General features: G+C 40.2%; 1 protein-coding gene and 1 long non-coding RNA gene across 5 annotated transcripts; one reads left to right on the forward strand and one right to left on the reverse strand.

Annotated features, from left to right (window-relative positions):
- The first annotated feature begins 242 nt into the window (after positions 1–242).
- Positions 243–22,893, forward strand: NAPEPLD (N-acyl phosphatidylethanolamine phospholipase D). Of its 4 annotated transcripts, none has more exons than XM_056339199.1 (5): positions 243–383; positions 12,400–12,712; positions 18,689–19,335; positions 20,384–20,498; positions 21,749–22,893. In XM_056339199.1, the coding sequence occupies exons 1-5, from the start codon at positions 364–366 to the stop codon at positions 21,872–21,874; spliced, it is 1,221 nt and encodes a 406-aa protein (XP_056195174.1). In that variant the 5' UTR covers positions 243–363; the 3' UTR covers positions 21,875–22,893. The 4 variants fall into 4 exon arrangements, with proteins under 4 accessions (XP_056195174.1, XP_056195171.1, XP_056195172.1 ...); XM_056339196.1 differs by lacking the exon at positions 243–383 and adding an exon at positions 449–857; XM_056339197.1 differs by lacking the exon at positions 243–383 and adding an exon at positions 764–1,057.
- LOC130149502 (uncharacterized) lies at positions 17,513–22,286 on the reverse strand. The gene is made up of 2 exons (XR_008821935.1): positions 22,185–22,286; positions 17,513–18,568 (listed from the first exon to the last, which is right to left on the reverse strand). It is a non-coding gene; the product is annotated as an uncharacterized LOC130149502 (long non-coding RNA).
- Positions 22,894–23,802: the final 909 nt, after the last annotated feature.

Below are 23,802 nucleotides of genomic sequence, written 5' to 3' on the forward strand. Positions count from 1 at the left end.
CCTCTAAACATAGGTAGGATTTCTTCACTAATAAACTGGACATCAGTTTGTGAGATCCAAGATAAAACATACATAAACCTGTTAGCAGAGCTCCAGAGAGTCTTAGATTTCATATTGCTGCAACATATTACTTTTTATATATATATCTCACAGCTGCATAGCTTTGTCCTTTACCTTCCATTGCATTACGTGCTTAAGGAGATAAGGAAAGATCTAAAAAAAAGCATACTTATTTCTGAGAACCAAATTTATCTGGATTGGGTGCCTCAAAATCCCTTACTTCCCAGCCCAGGGGCTGGAGTCGCATATGAACTGCTCACGGGTGTAAACAGGGCGTGAGGTGATGGCTGAAGAAAGTTGGCCATGAGACTGAGCTTCCTGAGGTAGGGGAACGGCCAGGGGAGGGATGGCGGGCCCCGCCAGCCGGGCTGCTCGGCAGGAGGCCGGCTCGGCCCCCGCACCTCCCGGGAGCCCGTGCCTCGCGGTGATGGCGGCACCGCCTCAGGCTCTTGAGAGCTGAGCCCTGGAAACTTTTCGCTGCAACACCAGGTGGTCCGAGCACGCTCGTACTCCCAGATGGGACCGCAGGCAGCCTTTACCAGCTATCGGAGCCGGCCAGGAGCAGGACCCTTTTCCCGGTGCCCGACGAGCAGCCCGGACTGCAGCGGCAGGGACATGCCGGCAGCCCCGCCGCGGCTCCGGGCCCCTGGGCGTCCGGCCGCCACGGCTCTCTCAGTGCCAGCCCCTCCCGCCGCCATCTTGGTAACGCGCCGCCAGGCGGCCCGCCGCTGCCGTGAGCCCGCACACCCCCGCGGGTGGCGGGGCCCCGCTGAGCGCGGGAACGCCGCCGCGCCATGGTGAGGAGCAGGGCGCTGTGGAGCTGCTGCCTGCAGCTCGCCGCGCTGCCCTCGGCGGCGGGCTGGTCAGGTGGGAAGCCGCAGCCGTTCTACGGCTCCTGCTGGAGAGCCGCGGAGCCGCCGCGGAGGGGGTGGAGCGGCACCATGGAGGAGGAGGAGGAGGAGGACGAGACTCCTCACGGGCAGCGGCAGCCCGGGAGGTGAGCGGCTTTCCGGCGGCAGGCAGCGCTCCGGGGGCGGGGGTCGCTGCCCCCGCGCCTTCCTGTGGGCAGGGAGGAACTGAGCCGAGCGGTGCGGCGGCTCCCGCCCCGTGCCCGCCCGGAGGAGCGGCACCTGCCCGACCTGCCGCCCTCGAAGCCCGGCTGGCGGCCGGGGGAAGGGGAATCGGAGCGACGCGGCGCTGCGCACCTGCTCCGAGCGCGACAGCGGGGCTCGCTGGGCGTACGGTACCGGGGTCCCGCCGGGGGAGCGGGCTGAGGCGCGGCGGGGGGCGGTGGGGAGCCCCGCCGGCGGCAGCGGGCAGAGCGAGGGCGGCCGTCCGTCCGCTCGGAAAAGTTGGGTGGCGGGCGGCGAGCCCTGGCTGCCGCCCGGAGAGGAGCCGTGTAACCCCGCGGCCTCCCGCGGCGTGCCGGCCCCTGAGGCGGGGGCGGGCGGTGTGCGCCGCCGGTGCTGGCGCGGCGCGGGAGCCGGGCCATACCCCTGCCCGGCAGCCGGCGGGTGGCGGCCCCCGGACGGTGCCGCGGGGGCCGGTGACAGATACCGAGCAGCGCCAGCAGCAGCTGGGACGGGGAGACCCTGACACACCGATGAGGGAAAGCCTGGAGGAAAAGGTGCTACCTGCCCTCCCGGCGGCACTGCGTGCCTTTCCTGTAAACTGACGGTAAAGTACGCTGCGGTATCGCTGCGAGAGAAACAAGTTATATAATCGCCTATAAAAAAACCACCCCAAAACCAGACAAAACCCGCGCTTCGGAGTATTGACGGCTTAGCCAGTGTTTTCCTTTGAAGAGAAGACGCGAACAGATGTCGGTCGTTGGCATTTTCCTTTCGTTGTATAGAGTGAAGTGGAACGTATTAATAAAGTCATTTAATGTAATTAGTTCCTTCCATCTCAATGATCGGCAATTATCTCTAGCAAGGATTTAGGGAAAGTATTTGTTGGATGGCTTGACGGCATGCAGTTAAGTTTATACCAAACTTCTGCAGAAACGGTTTTTCTAGCGGTGATGATTTCTTACTCTTCTATTTGCTAAACGGCCATTACAAAGCAAGTTTTCAATTTTAAAGGAGAGGACTGTTTGTACTTAGTTTTTTATTTTTCAAACTACATCGACCTTTTTAAAGTGACATAAAAAATTAAAGACAGTGACAGGAATGTCACTTTTGTTTTCTGGCAAAAGACCCTTGAAAATACTCATGCATTTTTTAATTCATAGTACTGGCTTTATCGGTTAATAAAGTAGGAAGCCTGATTCATTTTATAGGTAAGAATTCCAGGAAGACGAGAAGAAATAAGACTTCTTTGTGATATTAATGTGAGAAATATTGCAACAATTGCTTTAGAAATGCCCAAAATTATCTGAAATTGAAATACCTATTTTAAAAAGGTAATGGGAGTTTTCAATACCTGGAGACTGGAAAACCCTTTCTGATTGACTCACTGTGATGGAGGCGACGTTCAGGAGAGGAGGAATTAAGGGATGACAGTGAAACTGTTCAAATATAAATAACAGTTAATTTGGCTTCAGCTTGGTCCAAATCACAAGAGATCTGCAGCCTTTTTAAAAGGAAGCAACTCATTATTATTTTCTTTACTTGTATTAACTAAGCAGAAATCTGCTATTTCCTCAGCCTTTTCAAGCTCAAGATTGAACCAAAAGTGCTAATTCTTCATTCAGAAATAGCTTTAAAGTTCTTTTCTGCAAATGGGAAGGCAGTTGTTTTGTCTAGGTTGAGAAAAATGGAAATGCTGACGTTAATTAGTGCCTTTATATGTAACACCTGCTGCAAAATTATTTTTTCCTTTCATCTATGAATCCTTTTGTGATCTCACGTCAATATTTTTTTTCGGTCAGTTGCTGTAAGTATGTAGTCTGCAGTATGCTGGCTAGCACTGTGATCAGAATCCTACTTCTAATACACCCAGAGCCAGAATCATGGTAAATGACTTAGTCATCTTGTGTCTAAATCCAGCTTTGAGTAAAAACAATTTTTTTCCAAACAGATGTTGCACTTGGTTTCAATATTCTTAGAAAATCTAGGAAAGAAGTTGTTACATACTGTTTGCATGTAATATCTTAGTATTTAGCAGCTGTATAAAGGGATGATTTGGGTTTGAATAGCATACAACTGTGCCCAAGGAGATAAACCTTACAAAGCTGTTGAGCAAAGAGAATTGGGCATTACCAAGTGACACTGTGAAAACACTTAGCTGCTGTTGTGTCCCTACTGTGAAAAACAAGGTTTGATCAGTTGTTGTATGAGTGAAAAGTCAAGTGGTCAGGAATGTATATCAAGATGTATATCAAAGAGATTTTTCTTGTGTAAGACCTGTTACCATGGTTAGAGCTGGTAGTGCTACTGTCTGCTGAGTAAGGCTTATGATAAGATTTCAGTTTTTGTTGCTTATATTGGGAAATAATTTCAGTTGTTTAGGCAGAAATCTCCCATGCTGTGGACTGGTTTTTGAGGGAGGGTTTCAGTGAGCTTCAGCTGTTTCTGATAATGAGATTGTGGCAATAGCAAGTTGTTTATGTGTGTCTATTTAGGTGAGTTATAAAACATTTTGTCTCCTTAAAACACTCACATATATAGGATGGTGCCTTGAAAATTAGTAGATGGCTCACATTTGGGTTGGAAATGTGCCTTGACTCTTCCATAAGAAAAAAACCCTCCAAAACCAACAAACCAAACAGCTTTTAACACTTTTGTTGTTCACTAACAACCAAAGCACTTTGCATTTCATTTTGAGTACACGAAGAGACATCATAATCTGGAGTCACGGGGATAGAGTAGAAGCCTGGTTATATATAGGAAAAGAGGTTGTCATGAAAAATGTTAACGTGTTGTGATGTTTCTAGTTTCCTTGGGTATTTGTGTTTTGCTGTCTGGTGTTCTACCACTTGGAATTTCTTTTAGTGGCTGTGTTTCAGCTAAAGAACCATAAGGGTCCTGTATCGCTTTCTAGCTTTCCAACGTGAAGTTTTGGAGATTCAGAACTTTTCTATTTGGAAAGGCTGATGACCTTCTGGCTTAACTCATGTGAAAGATGTTTTTGAACAGTTGCATTCAAGAAAAGCATATTTTTCAACAAAGAAAACCTTCTAACTTCCTTATCTTAACTGACTTTGAAATGATTTGTTTGGATTTCAGTACATTTTAAGTTATAAATATGTTACAGAACGATGTTATAAATACTTCTGTAAAATCCATATATCTGGGGGTGTATGTGTGTGTACTTACATATACAGACAGAGGAAGAGAGAGAATGTTGTTGGGACAAGCAAAAATTTAGCTTATATTGAAATTTTAGTAGATTTAGAATAAATTCAGGGGAATGATTTTATATTGTAGAGAGATGGCATTGGGACCTGCATGCTTGGACTTTGAAGAGAGGGAATCAAATAGACAAGCATTTAAATATATGTATAAACAAAATTGTATGACTGTATTAACTTAATAAAAACTAGTTCAGTGCTTGGGCGTTGCTGCACTTCCTGGACAACTGAGGTTTTACAGGGTTTTAAAGGATTATTCTTAGTGTAGTCTAGAGAAAGTTTGCATAGGAGTTTGTTCCTTTCTGGCAGGGAGAGAAAAGGAAAAAGAAAATTAAAAGGCTTAGTAAATGAGGTGGAGATAGCAATTGCATAGTTGCAGACATGAAAATGCTGGAGTTGGTTATAAATGAACTGCTTCAGATCCTGCTTTGCCACGTGTATCCTATGGATCAAGGTTTTAGACATGATTTCTATGCACTTTTGTGGAAACAGTTCTTACCTTGTCTCTATGGCCATGCTTTACAAAGGAAATCAGATTTCTACCCTAGTGTGTTCAAGTGGAGCCTTAGTTTCATTATGTGTAGTAGTATTTATTTTAGTCATGTCTAATTCACATTGAGATGTTAGATGGGAAACCTTTACCTTCAGATGGATTGTGAGCTTGTAATATTTTAAAACTTCATTTTATTTAAGAAAAACCTGTGCTGACAGCTTCAACATTACATAGTGACTTAAAATGTTAAACCCAAGATGTATAGGCTATTAACACATGGGTGTGGCTAAAGTACGTTTATAAATGCTGAACTTTTAAAGTTTGGTTGCTTTTTCTAATAGTAAACCCCATTTTGGAAAGGTTTGCCTCTGTTACTAGCTAAAGTCATAGCAGCAGACCAACTGAAACTCATGAACTACTTGCACAAATACTTACAGGAGTGGACCCGAGGCTGGAACGCTGAAGTTGGGGTCCAGATCCTGTAGCTGGATTGGTACGAGTTTCATGTTTGCTTTTTTGGAAAAGCTGTGTTGAAATTCTGTGCAAGTGGCAGGGCCATCCATGGAGATTATTGTTGCTGTTGGAATCCAGGGTTTATCTGCCCAGCTGTGCGCATGTGCTATCTTCTCTTATCTTTTTGTGGATTTAAAAAATTGTCTGCATTTGATTTGTGATCCAGTTACTATCTTGCGTACCCTAACACAGCTGTAAAGCACAAACCTTGCTTCTGTATGTTGTTAGCCTGAGTCCTGCAGAGCAGGTAAGAAAACTTTCATTCCAAGTCTTGTGTTTTCAACATTCTTCTCTATACATTTAGTTACATGAAATCAGTTGTTTAGGGAAAGCAAAGGAAAGCACTTTCTGGTGTAGGGAAATTTGACTGCTGCTTTCCTTTGGTGACTGCTTCAGCAATAGCACAGAATTATACTGCTCTTGTGTTTAATCATAATAGTAGTCTATGCTGCTTTTTTGGCATGTGTGATGGCCACATGCCAGCTTCTGGATACATTTATTCAAGACTGCAGTAAAAGATGATAGTAGAGAGGGAAATAACTTATTTTAATAGGCCTGTATAGCTAAAGAAATTGGCTACTGGGTCTGTCATCTCTGTTAATATGCATGGCCCCTATGGGCAACTACTGTCATGTCAGGGATCATAACCTAAACAAAATATGCATGTAACAGCAAACTTCTGTAATATTAAATACAGCTCATAAACATGTTTGGGGACTACAAAGTGCTCGTATTAGACAGGAACAGTCAGCTGGGACACCTGGAAACAAGAGTAAAATAGTTATGTATTGTCTTGGTTCCAGGAAGAGGCATCTTTATGCAGCTGAGACAATGCCCATAGCTGATCAAATTTAACCCAGGGCTGAGAAATAGCTGGCTGCAGGTACTACTGATGGACCTGACTCCAGAGCTTGTTTGCATTTATATCCAGAGGCATGTAAGGGTGTAGCTGATAGGCACTCCTAATGACTATGAATAACTTTCTGTTGGTTTAGTTCCCCTAATGAATGCAAGGAAAATAGAGGTTGGAATGTGTAGTAACGGAGTGGGCTGCCTTTTGGGTGGTAGGTAGCTGCTGAATGTGCTTGGTTATAATAAGAAACATCGCTCTGGGAGGAGGCAGCCAGAGAGTTTAAGCAGTATCAGGACTAAATGCGAATGAAACCTTGGGTAGGGTTTGATTGAAAATGAAATATATTAAGGGTAGGGGGAATCATTGAACCTAACTTGGCGGTGTATATAACTGAGCTACGCTGAGTGAATTCTAAATGGAGGGTATGTAATGAATTACTTCTTTTGTTTGGTTTTGTTTTTTTTTTTTTTTTAATAGCAGCACTGGCATAAGTAGTTTTTGTTTATAACAGCATATTCCTGTTCTCACCCTTCCCTGTCATAGCTGGTTTGTTGGTATAAACACTTGCATGGTTACACAGTGATGCAGGTGAAAATTAAGTGCTTCTCTATGAGATGGGAAGGTAGGAAGTGACTATCAGCTACATCAGTTTCTTGATCTAATTCACCATGTGGATGCAAATGTTTGTTTTGGCAAGCCTGGAGGAATAATGAGGGCAGAAATGGGTTGGTTCAGGATGGTGGCTGCTTAAGTAATACAGCTGTTGTAAGAATGTGCCTAACAACAGACAACCATGGGTAGATGCTTCACATTTGCTTTATTTGTAAGTATTTTTTCTCTCTGTTATGTCTAAATAAAACTTTGTTTTACTGTTGATCCTCAAAATTAGATAAGAATGATAAAGGTTTCATCCTAATTCTATGAGATTGGCTATGGAGACAGCCATTTCTCTTCCTTCTGTCAACTCAGTTACTAATTTTGAACAGTACACAAGATCACTGTAGAGTCAGGATACTTACAGATCTGTTGAGAACAGAGAACTGGGCTGGCAGCTTATAGCTGTGCTATGAAATGGGTACATTGAAGAATGGAAGAAGGCTGTACTAGCATGAATTTTTTGCTTTGTGGATGTTTGGAAAATAGGGAAATAGGACATCACATGGAATCCCAAGCTGGCTGTTAAAATGTCAGATAATTTGAATGAAAATTTCTGCAGTTCTTGTTGTTGCTTGCAGCTTTTAATGGGAAATCTCAAATAATAAAAGTATTTATAGATCAGCTAGTTGCAAGCTTGAGAGATCTCCTTTGTGCAAAATCATAAGACCAAGAGCATCTCGAATAATTGCTGTTCCAATTGCTGTTGCAGTCAAAAAAATGTGTAGTGAAAGAAAACTTCAAAGTTGCATAGAAGTATAAGGTTTGCAGACAGCTCAGGTTCTTGCTTTGATAAGTCTACAGTGGTATGATGAACAGCCTGAAGTACTGCACAATAGAAGTTTAAATGCATTCAGAATTTTCCAGTCTCAAACTGTTCATTAATTAAAGCAGACAATTTCAGACCTGAAGGAAAAATAAAAGCACAGCCAAAACTTAGCTGGCAGTCATTTTATAGTTGAGTGTGTGGGAGCCTTTTTTCAACAAATGACTTACATGCGCCTAAGTGTTTGCAAATACTTTAATTTGTAGCTGAAATATTTTTTTCCTTTTTATTTCTCTTTTTTGTTTGTTTGTTTCAAGCCAAAAAGTGTTCTTTTTGCAGTCATGAAAAATATGTACGTTGAAAGAAAACTTCCAGGTTGTGTAGCAGTATATGGCTTGCAGAAAGCTCAGATTCATGCTTTGGTAAGGCTACAGTGGTATGAGTTTGCTAGGAATTGTGTGCTGTCCCTTTTAGGTGATGCGTAGTGCGGCCCAGTTCTGGATGTAGTCCATACAGAGGGACAGTGATTAGAAATGAACCAAACTGGTTGTTTCAAAAATAAAGAAAATCTAGGATATTTGGAAAGCTGCGGAATGTTTGCAAGGCAAGTGTAGAGTTGTGTAGGTGTTGTTGAGTTTCAGTAAGCCATAGATTCAAAGTAACTCTTATACTTTCTGGCTTAAGGATTTGTTAAATGAGGACCACGTTTCTGTGTAGGAAAGAAAGATAAATCTGTTCTGGCAGACTTCATGGTTAGTAGTGGTGTCTGTGCATGGCTGTATACTTAGTAGGGGGAACTACATCCATTTCAGTTATGGGGTAGTGGATGTTAGAGGCGATTGGGTGGAAAAGGTGGAAACTCGCACAGTAGATTTTATGCCAATGCATTTCTTCTTCAAATAAGGTTAAAATAATTATGCTTGAAGCTCTGCTGTGTTTAAAAGACTATTTTAAAGGAAAAAAATTAATGTCAGAGTTCTTCTTGTAATGTTAATGTATCCTGCTTCCAACCTTCTTTTGGAACAGAAAATATTAAAATAATCAAAAGTTTAACTATGCATTTTCCTAAATAAACAAAAGACTCAAAGCCGAAGTATTTGTATCCAATTTTCGGTTATATAAGCAATGCTAAAATAAATAATTGACCCCAAACCTGTTCTCTTAAGAGCTATATCCTGTTTACAGGTGTAAGCCTGTTTGCTGGGACATAAGACATGGGTTTTCCATGCCATATCCTGCCTGATCTACAACTTCTCTCTCTTGCTTTGTGGATTACTAGGGCCCCCTTAGTATTTGGTGCTGGAAAACCAGTTATGTGAGCTCTGCATTTTGATTCATGTTAGGCTTCATCCTATTCATCAGACGTGGTTTTCTTCCCCTCTGTCTGGAGTACCTTCTGGCCTCATGGATTTGGCATGACTAATGGTCTCCTTCAGTAGTTTGTATGTCTTGGTCCATTTCCTTTTCTGAATTCATTTGGAACAGTAAAGAATCTCTGAGTGCAGAGAGGGTGGCTGCCTTGTGTCTTGCCTGAGCCTCTCTTACAAATGGTGGCAACCTACTTGCCTTTGTCTGGGGGTAAGTCCCCTCATCCTGAAGGATGGGTTCCATTTATTAAGAGAGCAGTTTAATGCTTTTAAGTAGAATAGTGGTTTTTATCTTTGTTTGAAAGTGTGGAATATATGAGATACCTTCTGGAACTTTACAATAACAAATGTTCACCAAGGACATCACTCTTTCCCCATCCTCCCAAGTGAACACAGTTCCGCTCCAGTTTGATTTTGGTGTCTTTTATCGCTCATAATTTAGTTGGCAATCCAGTGCTTGCATTTATTTCTCAAGTGCCAAGCTATTATTTTTGGGGGGGAAGAATTCAAGAAAGTTGGATGAAAAATCATCTCATTTCTGATAGGGTATTTTCTATTATTTAAAATATACCTGCCAAATCTTGTTTGAGAGACTTTCATTTTAAACTAATGATTGCTGGCTTTCAAGAAACTATCATCTACTTTTTCTTTTAATATGAAAAATTAGATTGCTTTTACTGTATTCCATTATTATTCTAGGATATATTGTACCAGTTTAAATGAAACAGAAAGGAACTGGCAAGATTGATACTTCAAAGGAATGTACAGTTCATCAGGAATACTTTTGTCAGTTAATTGTTTGTAAATGTGTCCCTTTCTTAGGCATGTAAAAGGGCTTAAAGTATTCTGTGAGCACTGAGGTCTTTTATCCCTTCAGTTGCTTATGGAATACTAATGAAAGTAATGTATGTGCATCATGTGGAAAATATGTTGGCAGACAGATACCTGCAGTGCCTTAAATGCTTTGGCATTGTCTTTGTTTAATCAGCATAGTTGATCCCTACTTCCCCTAGAGGTTTATACTTTCAGAATAGATCAAAGGTTTATATGAAAATTTAAGCAAAAGTAGAATTCGCCTATTTTAGAGATGAATGAATAGATAAACAGAAGCTTAAAAATAAAACCTTAGGCACTCCGGTCTCTAATTTAAAATGTCTTGTAGGAACAATAATTATGGTAGTTATATATATTGAAAAATCAGACATCTGAGATGTAACAGACGAATTTCCTGGAATTAAGTACCTATCTGATTAAACTTTCGTGATTTGTTTTCATGATGCTTTCTAGAAGAGTGGATGTTTTATGCTGTGTCTGCGTGCTTTGCTAAATTAATAAGCTGACTTGGCATTGAAAATGCTCTTTGAGGAGTGCCAAAAAACAAAAACAAACCCTCTTAAGTTAAAGTAACAGTTAAAATATCCATTGCTATTTTTGGGGTAGTCTGCCTTTTTGTGGCACTGATTCTTTTTGTTACCATTTCTGTCTGCTTAAAAGGGTATAGAGCAAGTTGCGTGGCTGTTCTATTGAAGGCTGATTCCAGTTAATAGTGGAATAGAGAAAAAAGCCTAGGAGTATCAACAGTTAAATTAAAATTATGATGCAGATGTGATATCTTATTGCTAAATAGAAAATAGGTAAACAGGGTGGCTTCAGTAAAACTATGGGGAAACTATAGACTAGAAAGCAATTACATTAAAATATGATTATGACCAAGGGTGATATTTATAAAAAAATTCTATGAGCAATGTTTTCTGAACATTGTTCATGCCTTATCAGAAGTGAATTGTGATATGTCAGTATTTTATCTCTACTGTATGGCATAATAATGATTATTTTGTTACGAAAATTTCACAACATCTCTTTGCAACAGACACTGTACTTTCTGTGTAGTAGTTGCAGGGATGGGCTCTGTATTTGAAGTTGGAGCATCACTAGTAAATGCATTTGGGTTCAACTTGATAACACTTCTTATATGTGTGTAAAATCTTAGCGGTAATGTTGCAGTGACACTATATTTCTTTTCCCCTGTAATTATGAACTTACGAGGGGCACAGTGCGTTACACAATTTCTAAGAAAACTGTGGGCTTTAATTCTGTTCTCTGAAACTGTTGAGTGGCCTGGCGCTGGTTCATCAGCCCAGTGCTGCTCATATGATCACACAACTGAAGTTTGAGTGTGAGTTAATGAACTAGTAGACAGGCTAAAACATGTGGTGGAGGGTTTTCCACAGACAAACTTCAGTTTCTTATCCAGAATTATTCCTGCACCTAAGCAGTAGATCATGTTATCTGTTCGTTACTGGTCACCTAGTTTTATCTAGGTAGTTTCTAAGTACCAGAAAGTTGTATGCTCTTTACAATAGCAATCTATTAAAAAAAAAAAACAAAAACAAAACTGTCAGAACAACTGAAATGTTGAAAGTAAGTATGGAGGCTGAAGTATTTAGCTTCAACTGAATTGCTTTAGCAACTTTTAAAATAAAATAGAGATATTTGTTTTTTCTACCTTGGATATAATGAGGACTCTATATTCTTAAACTCTGCAACACTTAATGTGCAGTTAGGAATAAGAGACTGACTACTGAGTTCACGGTTTTCTAAGAAATGTGCCAGAATTATGACTTTATAGAAATAAGCTTTTCTCAGTTATTTTCTCACTTTTTTTAGTATTTTACAATGGAATTAAGACCAGACATTGCAGCCATGATTTATTTGATATTTTCCAATTTTCTGTGGCCTTTCACTAGTCAGTTCAGTTAAATGTGTGTGACAATCGTATTTGAAACAGTTACTTTTACTGTTTATTACAATAAGCTTTTCCTTGATTTTGGGCAAAATAGGAAATAGGACCAAATATTTGTCTTTTGTGTTCTGACTTTTCTGTATGTACATGAATCTTGTCAGTAGAAGTAATGTGTTATTAATGCTACAAGAGGCTGCTGCTCTTACTACAAAACAAAAGTCGGTATATAGGCAAATCCTAAAGTACTGTATAGTTGCAGTGTCTCTTGGACAGTTTTGCAGGATCGTATTACATCAGGTACAAAATGTCATTAGCTTCAGGAGGAATTTACTATTCTTCCAAAATGTAAATTAAGGAACCCTTCCCCCTCACTCTTGCAGTTGGTAGATAATAGTGTTAGTATCTGAAGCTGTGCATACTGGGAAGTAAAATTCTGCCTGAACTGCAAAGAGATCTCATGGTTACTTGCCGCAGCATGTTTTTGCAGTCTTTTGTGTAACAGCAACTGTTTTAAAAGCGTATTTTGTTGAGGAAAAAATACAGTAGATCATAAAATGAGAAAGGCAGGCTTGTTTCTGATGTGTGTGAGGGCATTCAATCTTATGAATATTGATGTTAGTCCAAGAAAAGATTGATTAATTTAAAATTTATTTTAGTTCTCCTCAAAAAGATATGGATAAGAAAACGGATGAAGAGCAGCCTTTGACTGCGTGTAGCCAGTATCCTAAAGAAGCGGTGAGGAAACGTCAGAATTCGAGTCGAGGTTCCAGGGGTAGTGATTCTTCCAGGACTTCCAGGAAAAGCTTCAGGCTGGACTACAGATTGGAAGAGGATGTAACTAAATCAAAGAGAGGCAAAGATGGGAAGTTTGTCAACCCATGGCCAACATGGAAATCACCAACCTTGCCAAATATTTTGAAATGGTCCCTCATGGAAAAAAATAACAGCAATGTGCCATGCTCAAAGCAGGTAAATACTTGTATGTTTTCTGTTCCTTATTTAGACTGCTTTTAGCTCTGCTCTAATCAATAAAATAGGACTGTTTCTAACTAATACTTATTAGGCACCTTTTGGAGACTTCTTCTAAATATTGTTATTCTGAATTTATTATCACTTTATTCTTTTCAAAAGGTGGGTTAATACTTTTTCCCTCCTTCCCAATTTATCCGGCTCAGTTTGTTTCCAAAAACAATCCCCCAAAATGGGCCCCCGAACTCAGTCATAAATTACAGTTACAGTTTCCTTTTTAATAGGTGCTACTTTATGAAGCATACCATTAAAATCATTCATATTGCATGAAATAGCTGTGGTATATCTCATTTGAAAAATTTTGCCTTTTTTTTTGCTCAGACTGCCATTTACTACATACATTACGTCTTTCATAAAAATGTAATAAAAACTTGCTGTCATTTACTTAGGAAAGTGTTTGCAAATCTGTTTCTCTGTTTCCATACACGGGAGAAAAAAATTGCATATGCTAAAACTAACCTGAGCAAGTATTTGTACTGAAATACTAGAAGTTCACTGCCAGTTTACTGGGAAACACCATTACTTGGTTTTGGTGTATTGCTTCTGGCAGATACTGTATATAAAGGAGGTAGGGGAAGCAACCTCTGATAGAAGCTTCTTTTTCATGAAGAGTAATAGATACTGGGAAGTCACAGGCTATCTTTGTGGCCACAAGAAGTGTTACGATGGCTACAGTTTTGACAGTTAGGATTACTACTTGGTGTATTTTCTGATGTGTTGACTGTACTTTGGAAAAGCTGTGCTGAAGGGTGCATGACCAGCAAAAGTAGTTTTGAACAAATAAGTGTTACTAATGATTTTAAGCATCCAAGAAGGTATGCTTAAGTTATAAATCTCACAGTCAGTATTTAGCAAAGACCTTACACTTTCCATTTTTATCTTACGTGATTTACTGTGAAGGAAGGAATTTGATCAGCTTTACAGACAGGAAAGCCATGTTGCTTATTAGCACATGATGGTCAGAGGTTTGGGGATTTCTTTAAAGGTATGTGGCATGGAACATGTTTAAGGGAGAAATTATCTTTGTTGTAATAGTTCTGTAATAATTTTACTTCAGAAAGAAGCATGTCAAGCCTATATTGGTCTTCGGATCCCTTCTGACAATTTACTGTTTTAAATTTGGTGTCCTGCTTCTAGACATTACCTGCACCTTGTAGTAGTAACAGCAGTTGTACCTCAGTGTGTATAGTTCTCTAGGAAGTGTGCTGCATTATGCTATTTTGGCCACGTTTGTGTAAAATTCACGCCTCGGCTTTTTCAATTGCCTTTGACTGCTGCCCTATTCTGTATGTGTTCAATAGGCTTTGTATCTTGCCAGCACCAGTCAGAAACCTGGTTAGTGACTAAAGTACCTGGAAGGCAGTGCTGAGGTGTACTACCGAGCGCAGAGTATACTGTGCTCTGATGGCAGTGGGGAACTGCAGCACTCCCCTTTAATTTGCAAATTAACCCTTCAATAAAGGATGGCTACAAAGAAATGCACACTGTACCAGTTGCAAAGCTGTCTCTCTGACCCAGTTGGGATTCATTCTGGACTGATTTTATTGCTTTGCATATAAAATTTTTTTAATTAAATGCTTGCAGTTATTCAGGAGCTCAGTAAAGTAAATTATAAACAGAAAAACTTAGATAGGGAGATAGGGATCAATGAAATGCACTTCTTGAGTCCTCAGCCATTTCAGTGCTTGTTCCAGCTATGTTTGTTCCACACCTAAATCAACCTTTAAAGCATTTCTGAACTTGTTAAAAATCCAAAGGGCTCCATACTGTATTTAGTGCTGCTGGATAGCATGTCCTTTGAGCCGGCTCCTACTTCAGTTACCACATTGAGAGCGCCTAGTGATATACCCTGCTGTGCTGGGCAGGTTCAGTTTATCTGTAGCAAGTACTTTGCATATGTTATAAAAAAGAAGTATATTATCCAGGATATGTACTTCACTGTGTAAAAGCTCTATGTATTATAATCATGCCTTCATAACAAGCCTATATCATTATCCTGAATGCATAGACTTCTTGTATTTTCATTACAGGCTTTATTAATAATTTTCTTTCAGTGCTGTTGGAGTATCTTTGATTTTTAGTTGTTGGATCAACAACTTAGATTGTTCTTATTTCTGTAAAATCCAGTGGTATTCCAGTATGCACTAAGCGCCAAAAATCCTAAGCTAATTAGCTAGTCTTACCAAAGCGTGTCATGTGTTTCTTCTTGCTTTGCATTAGAAGGAAAGAAGAACATGGGGGGGTGGGGGGTGGGCAGGGGCACAGCAGGAAGAATTCTTGTACCACTCCAGTGATGAAGATAAGACAGTATTAGGCACATTTTGCTTCTGTTGGTAGCTGATTTGACATTAATGCCATATTTCAAAGATCTGTTGCAATTCTTATAGTATTAATGTTTCTGGTTAGTCTGACAGAGAACAAAATGTACTCTAGCAGGATAAAAGTTCCATAAGATTATGTATTTTGTTCATTATGTTGTTTTATCCTGTGGTATGAATTTAAAGAATTTTGTATGAAGTATACTGCCAATAGAACTTGTGTCTGAAATCTTATGAGTAATGAGTCCTTATTATTTTAAAAGGTAATTCTAGGGATTTTAGCATGCTTTTGTAAAATACTTCCACAAACCCAAACAACACCAAATGCAAACCCCATGCACTGAGAAGTAATTTCTTTAGCTATTTCCCTGTGTGATTTACTATAATGGCTCAACAAAATGCCTTATTTCTAATTTCATCCTATGAGGAATCACTGATTTGAATCAAAGAGGCCTGTGTATCACAAACCTGTAGATCTCATACAGAGTCTGCACTTTCCAAATTACACTGCCTTTGTGCTCTTGGTTTGCCTTGAATTTTTGTTCACAGAATTTCATTTAAATAGGTCAGGATACCAGTTGTTCGACCTGTGCTACTCTTTATTTATCAGTCTTCCTGTCTGTGTGTCCTTTACAAATGCCTTTTGTAGGGATTAGGTCTACCTTTAAATCAACTCTTCAAAATATTTCATAATGTTGACCCTAGTGACATCCCTGTAAAACCTTTAATAGTGCAGATGTGTTGTGGTTTTACCGTGGTAGGCAGCTAAGCCCCACATAGCCCCTCGCTACCCCCCCGGTGGAACTGGAAGGGCAAAAGTGCGAAAACTTCTGGGTTGAGATGAAGATAGTTCAATGAGTAAAAGCAAAAGCTGCATGCACAAGCAAAGCAAAGTAAGAAATTCATTCACTCCTTCCCATGGGCAGGCAGGTGCTCAGCCATCTCCAGGGAAGCAGGGCTCCGTTACACGTAACAGTTACTTGGGAAGACAAACACCATAATGCCAAATGTCCCCGCTTCCTCCTCCTTCCCTCAGCTTTTATTGCGGAGCATTATGTCATATGGTCTGGAATATCCCCCTGGTGAGTTGGGGTCAGCTGTTCCAGCTGGGTCCCCTTCCCAGCTTCTCACGCATCCCCAACCTACTGGCTTTGATGCTGTGTAAGCTAAAACATCCTCTGTTATCAACACTGTTTTCAGCACAAATCCAAAACATAGCACCATAGGAGCTACTAGGAAGAAAATTAACTCTATCCCAGCCAAAACTAGTACGATATGTTTGAGTCCCCATTAAGAACTCATTCTTCACATCTGCCAGTTAGCCAGTTCTTTATCTGTTTAGTATTGTTTATAAATATTGCAGAATGCTAATTTTAACAACTAGTTTTTCTCAAATGTCAGCAAAAATAAAGTGGCTTCATTTAGAGTTCTCAGAATAATTTCTAGTCTACCTCTAAACTAGCTACTTAAAAAGAACACTTTCCATTTAAAAAAGTACTTACTAGTGACCTAAATTGCATTATGACGATTAATTATTAACTTCTGTATGATTTTAATTTCTTCGATATAATCTGATTTGTTGACTTAACCACATGTAATTTGGTGGGTTTTCCTAATTTCTTTTTTTGAGTATTATGTTAGTTTTCTGGATCTTCCACTTCTTTTTTTTTTAATTGAAATGTCACAATATAATACTGTCTGTGGTTCAGATTTCTGCTGCCAGTGTCATTCCTGTGTACTTAGAAGAAAATAGAGGTAAGGAAGTGATGCTTCTTGCTTGAAGAAGCAGCAGTTTGTCTCAACCTAATACTCATACTTCGTTTATTCTTGTATGAATTAAGTGATTGTATTGTACTAACCTTATATTCAGCTTTATAGAAGGTTATCTCTTTCTCATTCCTGGAGATGGTAATGAAACTTTCTCAGTAGACATGTCTTGTCCTTAGCTCTCAGAAAAAGCAATTCCGTGAATATTTTATTACTTACAGTAGAATTGCAGGGGGTGGAGGTATGTGTGTTTTGACATATGCCCTCCAAATCAATAAAATATTGTGGAGGAAGTAACTCCCCTGAAGCTGTCAGGACTGTTTTAGCAAGGTAGACTCCTAAAGTCACAGCATCAGCTGGACTTCCAAGGGAGCAGGAGCTCAGCTCTGTATAAGCTTGCTGATTGTGCTAATTACTATCCTAGACCTAGAGAATGAAAGCAGCAGCCATTGCAGGGAGAACTTGACTAGGAATCAGAAGTGCTGGGACAGCTGTGATTTACCAGGGAGAGAGAAGAGTGTCAGGACTCTGCAGAAGCTGCCTAACACAGGAAAATTCTTCTAAAGTGACATGAGGAGTTCAGACCAGAATTGTCTGGGAGGAGAGCCTTAGCCATGCTGTGGCAGAGCTGGAAATGATCAGGCACTCAGAGAAGACCTTTTGTTTGGTTGGGTTTTTAATAGGAAAACACTTAGTTATTACAAATTAAACTTCTGCATAAGCTTCTCAACCAAACTGCAGTGAAGAATGTAACTCGAGTTCAAAATGAGAGAATGAGTGGTGGTTGTACGACGAGTTTCGGTAGATAATGTACAGCCATGGCCTCCTTTGTGCCAACTTGGGGCTACACATAGAGTCAAATTTGGAAGCCGACTAAGCTGAAAGCTGTGTTTTCTGCCTCTGGATTAATTTTGAGCTGAATCAGTTCTGTGATCCGTTAGACTTCAGTGGGGACTCTGTAAGTATTCATGTTGGAACGAGAGGGGAGATGGAGGAAGGTTTCCGTAACTTTGTTACGCAGGAGTATGGATTTAGGTTGATTTGAAGTCATTCACGGGACTACATCTTAAACATACAGGGAGAGTAATAATTAAATTTTAATTGCCTTAAGGCTTCAATAAAACATCACAAGAAGCATAGCTAAGGGCCTGAAGGTCCATGTTAAAAATGAGTTTGTGTTTCACAAACGTTCATTGAATTATTGGCAGGATGGGAAGAGAGAATTGTAAAAGCTAACATTAGCCAAGTGAGGTTAACCTCCCTAGGCTGCTTCTACACACAATGGGAAGAGAGAGAAGGTCTGCTAAAGGCTGATAGAACAGAGCTTTTGTGGAGTGCTGATGGGAACGTGGCATTCTCTTTCATGGGTGGGTTTGTGACTTATTTGTGCTAGGATTTAGGGATGCATCGTTTAGTTGCACGAGTTTAAACTCAAGCATTTGTTACAGTAACACTGTGTATAGATATTTTGCAGGTCGCGGAAGGCCGACTGATTACAAAGCCCTTCTCAGGATGCTGTTAGTGCTTTCACTGCAGTGCTTTCAGACTATTAGTAGGTCTCCTGGCCTGATGGCATACTCCCCAGCTCTCCTATCTCTCTCTTGACAGAGAAGTGAAAAAGTTACAGAAACTGAAGATGAAATTAGGAGGAAGTACCTAGGAAAATGGTCATCAAAAAGGCATCTGTTTTGTGTTGCAGTGCTCTGATTGCCTGAAAATATAAACAAAGCATAAGTCTTGACTGTAATGATTTATGCCTTGTATGCAGTTTTTGTTCTGCGGCCAAGTACATTCTGAAGTCTCTCATGCATATTGTGTTCTTTTTCGCTAGGAACTCGATAAAGAGCTTCCAGTGTTAAAACCTTACTTTGTCCAAAAGCCGGAACTTGCTGGGAAGACGGGAACTGGTATGCGAGTCACGTGGTTGGGACATGCCTCGGTTATGGTGGAAATGGATGAACTTATATTTCTTACTGACCCAATCTTCAGCCAGCGAGCTTCCCCTACTCAGCTGGTGGGCCCCAAGCGTTTCCGAGGACCTCCGTGCACAGTAGACCAGCTCCCTAAAATAGATGCAGTCATGATCAGCCATACCCATTATGATCACTTGGACTACAACACTGTAACGAGTCTAAATGAACGCTTCGGGAGTGAGCTACGCTGGTTTGTGCCTCTGGGGCTCTTGGACTGGATGCAGAGATGTGGTTGTGAGAACGTGATTGAACTGGACTGGTGGGAAGAGAACTGCGTCCCTGGCCACGATGCAGTAACTTTTGTTTTCACTCCTTCTCAACATTGGTGCAAAAGGACTGCGACAGATGACAACAAGGTTCTTTGGGGCAGCTGGTCTGTCTTGGGACCTTGGAATAGGTTTTTCTTTTCAGGAGATACTGGATATTGTGTTGCTTTTGAACAGATAGGTAAAAGGTTTGGACCTTTTGATCTCGCAGCCATCCCGATTGGAGCTTATGAGCCAAGGTATGAAAATAAAAGTTTGATCAAAATACATAAATGAAATCATACACATATATCAAAAATACACCCAGAAGTGAAAACTGTAGGTGTTAAAAATATACAATAGAATATAGAGGCAAAAGATGGAAATTGCTGAATGACAAAAAAAAAGCAAAAAAAAAAAAAAAAAAAAGCAGGCAGTAGGCAGTCAGAAGATGGAGTTGAAATGTTTAGGATGCTTGCCTGTGTATGTGTGGTGTTCTTGGAGAGTTTTTTCTTCACTCTTCAGCACAGCAAGGATGTATCAGCTGACTTTCTTCCACAAAAAATGTTGAGTAAAAATCTGGGATTACTTTGTGGCTTTTTTCCTGAAATAGCATCACTTAATCCAGGGCATTCAGATGCCTGCAATTTGCTGTGTTTTTCTCATGCTTCAGTCTTTATATTGGTTTTGCAACTTATCTGGAGATAAAGATGACTTCTTTATAGGGGGACATCTGTTTAAGCATCTGTATCCTACTTACAATGAGGTATCTAAACTTTTAGATGATAACATTCATAATGCTGGAAGGAAAACATGTATAGGCTGTGAAAGAAAGATAGGAATCTCAATAGCGTGGCAAAATCTGGTATCTTTCAAGAATTGCCAGGTACTCTCTTCCGCTTTACCACCATTTCCTTAGACTATCTTCTCAAGCACACACTTTGGCATGCACTGCTAGCATGAAATTTTTTCAGGTGTGGATTTAAATCCGTGGCCTTAATGCCTGAAGGCACCAGTAATATGTCTTATACTAATAAAAATACCGGTAAGAAAAAAATGAATCTGAAAAGGAGAGTGAAATATATGATCTGCTGTTCTGTGGGTGTGTTGGTATATTCCAGCTTGTTGATTTTGAGTTTTCTGTATGTTGTTCAGACATAACATGCTCCATAATTTTTTGGTTAGGTGAGTGGGGTTTTTTGGGGTGGGTTTTTTTGTATTAAGATTCTTTGCAACTTACCCAATGAAAGCAAAGAAATCTTGCACTGAATTAGGTGACACAAAAGATTTACTTTTGTGTTTTGGTAGGTGGTTTATGAAATACCAGCATGTGGATCCTGAAGAAGCAGTAAGAATCCATATCGATGTTCAAGCAAAGAAGTCTGTGGCAATTCATTGGGGGACCTTTGCTTTAGCAAATGAGGTAAATTTCAACACTCTACATGAGTTCACGTTTTTTGAGTGCACAGTCATTAATGAGGCTTTGCTCATGCAGTTTAACCTATGTGTCTCTAGATGTATACTTAAAATGTAAACTTCGTATGAATGAAAAGTTGTTACTATTTGTACTGCTGTCCAAAACAATGCTTAGCTTTTCATAGCCGTGGAAATATTTTATGTAATTAAGATTAATTTGAAAGTACAGAGTTATTGAAAGAAAGTAGAGAATTTCTGATATCTGAAAGCTGAGGAACGTGAAAGGTGGCGACATTTATGCAATAATAAAAGTAAACTCAGCAGTGCATCACTTGGAGACAATAATTGCATGCCCGTAGGTCAATAATCTTTTAATCATGGCTAGTCTAGTAAATAAATAGAATAATGTTTTTAATTGTTGATTCATAGTTAAGTACCAGCAAGAATATGAAAAACTGAATTATTCTGAGTTGTTTTTGTTTATTTTGTTCTCCCCCCTCCCCAGCTCTAAAAGAAGGTTACCTAGGTACCTTCAAAGTGACTAAAAATGCAGTGAAAGGGAAGTAACTACGTCTACTTTGGCACACTTTGTCTAGTAGCTGTTATTCAGCTTTGTCTTTCCATCAGTTGCACGACTTCATCACGTAATTCAGTCGTGATGCTACCTAGGTTTACCTGATAAATCACGTTTTCTTTAACTTGGATATAACTTTCTATCCATGATGCTTCCAATAAGCTGTGTCACTAGTGCCCACGGTACAAATGCTACTATGTATTTAGAAGCACCAAAAAAAAAAAAAAGGATAATTTCTCCCTGCCGATGCCTTTTTCTGAAACGTTAACAAAATACTGAGGCAGCTGCGGGGGGGCTCCGCCGAAACCAGGCGCGGTTTCCACACGGCGAGGCGGGCAGCGCTGTGTTACTGAACGAGGGACAGCGCCCCCTGCTGGCCGGGAGCGCCACTCCAACCGCCTCGCTGCTCCGCGGGCATCTAGCCCAATAGGCGGCAGATGCCCGAATTTTGGATGGCAGGTTGTGCCTTGCTGGTTACTCTAAAACTGTAAATTGCCATTCTTATCGTTTAAAAACGAAACCAAACATTACATTTGACAAATATCCTCCTCGCCACGCCCCGACCCCCCGTTTTAGATCATGTTTAAAATTTAAACCATTTCTTGTTTAGAGCAGTGATACGCTTTTTTTCCCTCAAATGCTGCAATGGTATCTTTTCCCTCATGTTATTCTTATTTTTCCAGTATTACTTGGATCCTCCAGTTAAACTGAACGAAGCTCTTGAAAGATACGGCTTGAAAAAAGATGACTTCTTTGTCTTAAACCACGGAGAATCACGGGACTTGAGTACAAACGATGGGTTTGAGTAATGAAACGGTAGCATTTCCTTATAAGCCCCGTTTGATTTGAACTAGCAATTAATGTTACAAATATTAATATGATCAACTTACAAAGTAGTTTTTTTGGAGTGAATTAGCTTTTTAGATGCCAGGTTTGTCAGTTTCAGAACTAAAACTTGCATACCAATTTCACGATAAATTTTGCTAGTTATATTGTTTATAAATTTTGAGGTGATCTAAAAACTGGTTAATATATAAGGTATTGTCTGGGAATAACTTGCAGTTTCAGCTCTATGTACACTGATAAATTACTGGGGGTTTTAAAAACTTTTCATCTTACCTGCAGCAGCAATAATAACCTCAGCACAGGACATATTCTTAGAATTAATGGCTGACTTGAATTAGTCATTGTTAGAATGTCATCTCCCAGTTGTTAGTCGTTAGTCTTCAGGTTCTGCCCTGCACTTCGATAGCTTCACTGTGTGTTTTCTGGGGTGGAGTCTTCCAGTACAGCTGCGTTGTTAAAGCACAAGCACGGTAAATTAATTACTTTACTGAGTGCTTCTACATTTTCATATATTGATGAACCACAAAAGCTGAATTTTACAATGATCTAAAGAACTGTGCCTTTTAAAGAGAGATAATTTAATATTGCATCATTGATGTGTAAAACTTACTGCTGGCCAGAGTATCTGCACACTTTCGTTGGTTTGCCAATGTTTTTAAGTTAGGCCTGAATGTGTCTAAAATAACTTTGTCAAATGCAGTCCATGACATGGAAGAATCCCTTAATGGCACTTCTCTTTGCATTGACTTAGCCTATTACTAAGTAATTTTATTTTTTTTTTTTATTGTTTAGTGAAAAGTCTTAAGCAAGGGCTGTTGTATTTTTTCTTGTAGCTTCCCTCCAATTTTAAAGTTGAATGAGAGATTAAACCTTGTTAAGTATTGTAAAACTTGGCTAAATGTATCTGTATCAAATTGCCATGCTAATTTACAGAATTAAAGCCTATTGTTGCCAATAAAAAGGGTTGTTATTCTCCTTCATAGTTAATTGAAAATATTTTTTGGTTAATTACTTGTTTTGATCTATGGGGTATGTGTATTTTTTTCGCTCTTGCTGTGCATTACGTTTTATGATCATACTCCATGAAGATAAATAAAAAGACACATTATTTGCCTGCAGTTTAAAGACATGAATTTCTGGCAGCTCATTAAAACCAGTTAATGAGATTTCATGCTAGGAGCAAACTGAAGTAATCTTTTAGCTGTTGACATCTCTTAAAAATGTATATTGGGAAGTCCTAGAAGTCTTGTAGATCTCAGTGCCAACAAAGCCAAGATCAGTTAGTCCAACTTTGTGCTGAAGAAGGGTTCTGGAACAGAGGATTACACTTAAATATAAGAAAAAGTAGCTTATATTACTTTGGTGGGATTCATGTAGAATTATTTAGGCTGGAAAAGACCTTTGAGATCATCAAGTTCCAGCCATTAATCCAGCACTGTCATGTCCACCACTAAACCATGCCCCTAACCACTGTATCTACACGCTTTTTAAATGCCTCCAGGAATGGCGATTCCACCACCTCCCTGGGCAGCCTGTTCCAATGATTGGCAGCCCTTTCAGGGAAGAAATTTTTCCTAATATCTAACCTCAACCTACTCTGGCGCAACTTGAGGCCATTTCCTCTTGTCCTGTCTCTTGTTACCTGGGAGAAGAGACCGACCCCCACCTGCCTACAGCCTCCTGTCAGGGAGCTGCAGAGAGCAGTAAGGTCCCCCCTGAGCCCCCTCCTCTCCAGGCTGAACAGCCCCAGGTCCCCCAGCTGCTCCTCACCAGACTTGTGCCCCGGACCCTTCACCAGCTGCGTTGCCCCTCTCGGGACACGCTCCAGCCCCTCAACGTCCCTCCTGAAGTGAGGGGCCCAAAGCTGAACCCCGTGTTCGAGGTGCGGCCT

Source organism: Falco biarmicus, chromosome 5 (genome assembly GCF_023638135.1).
Source record: "Falco biarmicus isolate bFalBia1 chromosome 5, bFalBia1.pri, whole genome shotgun sequence".
NCBI classification, from domain to species: Eukaryota; Metazoa; Chordata; class Aves; order Falconiformes; family Falconidae; genus Falco; species Falco biarmicus.

Bases quoted from the DNA above. Each gene is read 5' to 3' on its own strand.
- NAPEPLD (XM_056339196.1), top strand. From the start codon at position 577: ATGGGACCGCAGGCAGCCTTTACCAGCTATCGGAGCCGGCCAGGAGCA. The intron at 12,713-18,688 runs GTAAATACTTGT...CTTTTTCGCTAG, and splicing joins ATGTGCCATGCTCAAAGCAG to GAACTCGATAAAGAGCTTCC. The intron at 19,336-20,383 runs GTATGAAAATAA...GTGTTTTGGTAG, and splicing joins ATTGGAGCTTATGAGCCAAG to GTGGTTTATGAAATACCAGC.